Consider the following 6,674-nt stretch of genomic DNA (forward strand, 5'->3'; position numbering starts at 1 on the left):
TTGTCAGAGACTGCTTTATCCCCCATGTCTTTTTACCACTAGTCGGTCCCACATCATAGGATCGAAGTCTGCATGCGGCAAAGGGGATTGCAGACATCATGACACTGAATAGAGCTAGTAACCACAAAGTAGAGTTAGAAGGCGGATGCCTCCCGTTTGCGCCTCAATATTATAACACTTAGAAAACAGAAGGCTAGATAATTACAAAGTCATTTAACTTTGTGCTAGGGACTGAAGAGAGCTAGCCATGCGCTCAGGAGTTATATAAGACCTGGTTAATCATTTATATCGAATAAGTCCCCAATGTCAACATATAGGGCCTCATTATGAATATGGCGGTAAAAAAGAGGCAGTAACAACTACTGCCTCTTTTCCCTCTCCACCAAACTCTGAGTTTGGCCTTGGAGTGGAGGTTTTACCTCCAGAAATCATGGTCGAGGTAAATCCTCCAACTTTCCCCTGAAAAATCACCAATTTAGGAAGAATTACCACTGGTATTTACTGCATCTCTCAAGGCCTCCTGGTGTGTGAATGTGATTATGTGTCCTCTGTATCTCCTATTTATGCTATGTATATGCTATGTACCTGTATCCCCATGTTATCTGTATCACATGTTTACCCTATCCATCCTGCCGCTTTTTATACGTGTGCTGCTATGTACGCCCCCTGTCCTGCTCTCGTGCTTGGTCGCAGGCGCTTTACTGATAACCACCATATCATACTACTACGCTTACTCTCTCCTATACACCATCATTCAACTAGAACACTGCTATACTATGACACATTCGGCCTAGCTGTTCTCATACTAACATGACCCCACGTACACCTCATCATCCTAATATAACACAGCTAGCTGAGCACATACCGGCTAGCTTAGGCGTCTCTTCAGGCCTAACGCAGCCAGAACTCCGTCTGGGTGTCCACCCTCTAGACTGAACACATCCAACTGATTTCCTCAGCACCACGCCTACCGCTAAGAAGCAGCTATCATGCAACAACCACACCAGCTGCACACATAGTTGGTGCACCCACGCACCATACAACACTCTCTCTACTGACCTGAACTGCGGTTCCCGAGCGCATTCAACCTACCAGCGCTTTGAGGTCATACCAATGATACATAAGGCACTATATAAATGCCAAGTAACATAACATGCATGAGGGAAGCCTAACTCTCCTGAGCTGTGGGCTGCTGGGTCATGTAGTCCGCTGCAGCATTGGCTGCTGGCTATGTAGTTTTCCATAGCTGAATGCAGCAACAATAATTTCTGACAGTGGGTAAAGGCTCCAGTGATGCCTTCTCCAATCACCCTCTCGGCCCCGACATCAGGTAGTGGCTAGGTGAACCCCAGCCTGTGGTCTTGTTGCTCTCACATAGGAGTGTGGGGAGCTCCTCCAACTCACCAAAGTATCCAATCAAACATAGCAACAATGGAGACCTGGATGCCTTCCCACTGTGGCAGCCTTCGCCTCGCAGTGCCAACTGCTTCTTTCTTACCTGCAGTATCAAATTGTGGGCCTTCAGGGGTGCAACTTTCCTAAAGGAAATGTACCTCTACTGACCAGGAAATGAGCGGATGCTGCAACAGAAAGAGGACATGCACCAGGTCTTCATGCCTTTACCACTCTACATTTAGCATAGAAATCCACCTCTGCTTTAATTCCCTCATGTGGTTATACTTACTTGATCATATATTCTAAATTATATGGGACAGAGGCGATGGGACATTACGACTGATTTCCCAACGGGAATATGCTAGTAGGGTTAAGCGGCTCCCATCACTGCGTCTTGCATACAATAGAATATGCCCTGGATGTGGGGCTCAGTTTCCTATGAATGTTCCAGTGGATATGCAGATACCGACCTTGCCTATGAAAATGGTGAAACGTAAAAGATTGCTGTTGGTAACTACTTCTGTATCCTTTCCTTGAAACCAAAGTTGTGCTCTAGGGAGCACGAAGCATGGGCGAGGGGAACTTGTTAAGCAGATCCTTATCAGGCAATGACCAGTGAGGGGAGTGAGATGTGGTAAGTGACCAAGTAAGTCTCTATGGCCCTCATTACGAGTTTGGCGATATTCTGGTGTTAATCTGACAGAATTCCGAAGGTGAACCCAGCCCAAGCGGAAACAAAGTGGTCCATGAACCGGAATGACAAACATCCCAAGACATATCAAAGTGCTTCCAATATTACACTGCACGCCGTGGTCACCTCCCGAACCTCACAGCTCTACATCAAATCTAAGAGAACCAATAACGATATTAACCAATGCCCATTTAAGCTAAAGTCCAGGTAGGACCTGTCGTGAACCATGAAGCCTAGATCCAGGAGGGACATTTTGTGAATCCTGAACCCCAAGATCCAGGAGTCAACTGTCGTGAATCCCAAAGCCAAGGTCCAGGGGGTCCAGGAGGTCCAGGATAGACCTATTGTGAATCTTGATGCCCAAGGTTCAGGAGGGACCTGTTGTGAATCCAGAAACCCAATGTTTTACCTAGCGTGACACATTCTTAGAATTCTCTCTTTAGTTGTAGAGGTTCCTTAGTCCCACTAAGGGTTTTTCAAATGTGAATCAGCAATTCTGTCAATTTGTGTTACCTCAATTAAGATATAGTTGTAACCATACTTATTGTCTGTTGTATCATTGCCTCAAGTTCCCCACAATTCCCATGCTATGCATAATCCTCTAGCAATAGTTCAATGTTTTAATCCTTTGGTCTTAATTACAGATGTGTAAACTGTTTTTTAAACTTTCTTTATTAAAGCACTTGATATCGCATATTACACAAAGTCCAAATTACATAGAAGCTATCAATAAAGTCAAAGGTACACTTGTTAACAGTGAATGTAAATAAGAAGATATGGAAATGTATTAGAGACAGGAAGCAGGTGGATCTAAATAAGGAATAAAGTGAATATAGCAGAAGTACAAATAATAGTCCTATATTAGTCTATCACGGAGTCCTCGTGTGTGCGTAATAAGTAAGATTTGAAGGGCTGCCATACATCTTTTGGGCGATTCCCAACCAGTTGCATGGAAGCCCATTGGTAATCTTAACAGCGCATCCTTCATGGCTTCTCATTCTCATCTCACTCTTCTTTTCATTTTAGGCAGCAGCGATTTACCACTGATTAAATTGGACACTGTGACTACTTCAGACTTTTTAGAGGTAATAGCGCACACCAAGCCATCTGCAAAGAAGTTAAGTCACAAATACACAGCCTGGCAGAAGGAATTTGAATCAGTCTGACACTTGTTTTGGACAAGAAGACTACTGTATTTTGGGGAACTGCCCATCTCATCTAAGCTTTGGCTCTTGACCGCCTTCCTCCAAGAGTAAAGCTTAGCAGCCATGCAGAACTTTGAAATAATCCTACAAACTGTAAATATTTATTGCAATAATGGACGCATAAGGGTTTGGGCTAAATGGTGGAATAAAACGTCTTTTTCTATGCAAAAGCAGGAAGTTTGTTCCATGCAATTAAGATTTGCGCCTGAAATCACGAACCTTCATAAAATGTTATATTAAGAGTTTTTCAATCAATGTCAGTCACCGTCATAGTGGTCTAACAGTACCTAAGCTTGCCCGGAACATGGAGTTTTGGACCTCCACCAGGATTTTCCAGACATTCATCTGCAGAGGAACAGAAAAGGGCATCTGAGGAGAGGAAGGGTCAAAGGGGGCACATAGTAGACACACATAAAATATTTGTAAAATTAAAGGGTGTGGAAAGCATGGATGTAGTCTGTGATAGTTTGGATACCATTAAGGTAAGTGAAGAGCGCCCAAAGCATAATGATTGGGGGAAAAACAGGGCTGTCACATAATGTTCTTTCAGAACAAGTGTACAACCTGTGGGGCCATTTCCATTTCTTTAAAGAAGTAATTGATTAAGTTGCCAATTGTTTGTTTTTCTGTTGAATGTAAGTAATTTTTGATATGATTTACCAGGAAGGCATTTAAATCTACCTTACATGAACACCTCTCTCACTCGAAGACCAACTACTGTTGCTTGTCGTGTCTAACGACCTCCCAGCAAGATAAAGACTCTGCCCCCCCCCCTCAGGTCAACTCAGAGTGAGGTCTAGCGTCCCTCTAATGCGAACGGAAGGAGCTACATCTCCCCAGACCAGTCCAGAGCTGATCTGTGCTCTTGCTACAATAATTGATTTGAAATTCGTGGTCCTCAAAATTAGTTTATCCTTCCCCTTCCATACATCATTAGCATTTTACAACCCTCAAAACCTAACCTCCTACTCACACGATCTGCAACCATTCCTCGTCAATTGTCATGCCATTTCCTAATGCACACACAGGGATAGAGGGATAGAAAATAGAAAGACTTTGGAGAGAGGCAACTTAAAACAAATAATGCAGTGCACAATATTCAGAGTCCCCCAGTTCTTCTCACTAAATCAACTCTTTGTACAAACACATGTGTTTGTTATTTCAAACGCCCCTCAGTTCTTCTCTCCAATTCAACATACGTTTGTCATTTTGAAAGTTCTTATAATCACTGCACCTTAACTAAATCAACTTGACATCAATTCTCACAACTTGGGGCTCAATCCATGTTGTAAATACAAAAGGTACAACACTTCTAAAACGAACCAATAAGCTCAGTTCAGTGAAGCACTGTTCTGTATATATGTGTAGCAATGCAAAGCACAAATTCACAGGACCAGAATTGCAAATGTTTCAATCAAGCGAAAACCCAGTGCATTTCAGAGCATACATTCCAACATGACCCAAGGTGAGGCGCAGACCCTGCACCCCTCTTTAGTCCCCTGGCTCGCCTTCAACAAAATCATGCTGGCTCTAAAGGTCTGTTGTCTGTTTATTAGGGGTCCCACTTGGAAACACCCCTTACTGTCACGTTTTAGGCAAATACCCTGCTTCTGACTCTGAATTGGAAGTACTTCCCATCTTACTTATGTTAATGGTAGACAATATGGTTGGTACGGCCCTACGTTTGTCTGGCGAATTATCAGGGTTTGGCTTGAGGCCGATTTATCAGTAATGGCACCAAGAGGATTTATCAAACATGCATTGAATGTCTTCTACGTCAGAAGATGCTTTTCTTGGCTTCCAATCAAAATGCTGTCTATTCTGCTAAATAGAAAATAGAGTGGATTTGGTTCCACTGCCTACTAATTTTAACTATAAGTATTCATGCAGGATAAATGTACTGACCTGCTCACAACTAATATGTAAGCATGTATGCATGTGTGATATGTTCAAGCTGCTTTGTGTTGCTAAGTATAATGATTACATACATTAATGAATAAATGTTAACTGAAAAACTCTCATCGGTGGCTAAGATGGCAGAGCAGCCAGATGCTTTCCTTTGAACACCACCGACCCAGCCTAACGTTATGGTGGTGGTGGCACAAAGAGATGACTTATACCTGGGTGAAGGCGGGGACCCTCTGGAGAGCTGCTCGTCCTGCGGCCGGTGAGTTTACCAAACGAAAATCACTTGCAGCCGTGGGTCCTTGACCCCCACTGAACATGGTGGGCACTGTTGGCACGGCCCGCACCCGGACTATGTCCTGTGCCTTTCTGTAAGCATATGAGGATGTGAGGTGGGGGACCCGGTGTGGTGCTGTCATTGTGAGGCTGAGCTCTGGCTCCTGGCACGGGCTGTGGGCAGCTGCACCAGAAGGAGAAAGCACTGGCAATGTGCTGAGCGGGCACCCCGTTGCTGGCTGACAGGCCTCCTGCGAGGTAGCTCTGGGAGCGGCGCTGGAGCCGGAAGCATGGGGATACCGGCCTGCACTGAGCTGTGCCTCCTCATTGGTTGCAGAGTTCTCTGGTCGTCCTTGACAGGAAGGCTGTGGAAGCGATTGTCTTGAAGGCCTGCTAGAGACCAGGAGGGCTGCACCATTATCAGCTGCACCAAGCACACCTGGAGGTTTGGACACAAGACCTCGGCATACGTGCCCGCCTGTCAGGTCTGGGGTTATGATGGATGGTGGTATAAGTATACATCTACTTTTAGTGATTACTGGGTTTTATTCACTTCATTTTGTCACTCTACATAATCGTCACTTTTTATTTGCAGTCTCACTGTGAGGTCAGTTATGCAGGTATGTGATTGGTTTAGACCTTAACTATCCTACAGAGGGCGAGTTACCCAAGCCAACATGGTGGCTCAGGAACTGATTGCTGATTGGTGGAGTAAAACACTTTTAGCTGGAACAGGCATTCTAAACTGCCTTTTATTGTCGATGTTTTTTTCGGTAAGGTCCCGTTTAGTGTAAGCTCCAGGTTTCAGACCAATCGAGCAAGTTTCCATGAAAATCTCGAGAATAAGAAGAAATCTGAAGAGTCTTATCTTTGTGGGACAAGATAAGCAGTGATTTTGTTGGGAGCGCAGTTCTCAAGAAAAGACTATAAGCCAGAATCAGAAACTCTTTTGGAACTGTTCATTTTTACAGTAAATTAGTTTAGTTTAGGTATTTAGTTAAGGTTACTTCTAGGTCGCTAGGTGCAGCAAAGAAGAAAACGGTTTCTGAATTTGTTTGGTTTGATATGATATGATAGGTTATTTATAACACGCTTAATACCCAGAGGTTTCTAAGCATGGATCCAGGATCGAACCTGTGGTGTTACGTGTCATCTTGCTTCCAAGGCAAGCAAGTTGCCCCTGATCTATCCTCCCGAGACTA

The 6,674-nt window shown here is 44.1% G+C and overlaps 1 protein-coding gene across 2 annotated transcripts in view; it reads left to right on the forward strand.

The window, feature by feature from the left end:
- The window catches only part of KATNAL2 (katanin catalytic subunit A1 like 2), a 597,051-nt gene extending 593,587 nt beyond the window's left edge, over positions 1-3,464 (forward strand). For both annotated transcript variants that reach the window (XM_069626931.1, XM_069626932.1), the window contains one exon: positions 3,113-3,464. In XM_069626931.1, coding sequence (XP_069483032.1) covers positions 3,113-3,252 — 140 coding nt within the window. In that variant the 3' untranslated portion in view covers positions 3,253-3,464. The remainder of the gene's footprint in view (positions 1-3,112) is intronic.
- The last annotated feature ends 3,210 nt before the right edge of the window (positions 3,465-6,674 follow it).

Source organism: Ambystoma mexicanum, chromosome 6p (assembly GCF_040938575.1).
Source record: "Ambystoma mexicanum isolate Mex_15411 chromosome 6p, UKY_AmexF1_1, whole genome shotgun sequence".
Lineage (NCBI taxonomy): Eukaryota > Metazoa > Chordata > Amphibia > Caudata > Ambystomatidae > Ambystoma > Ambystoma mexicanum.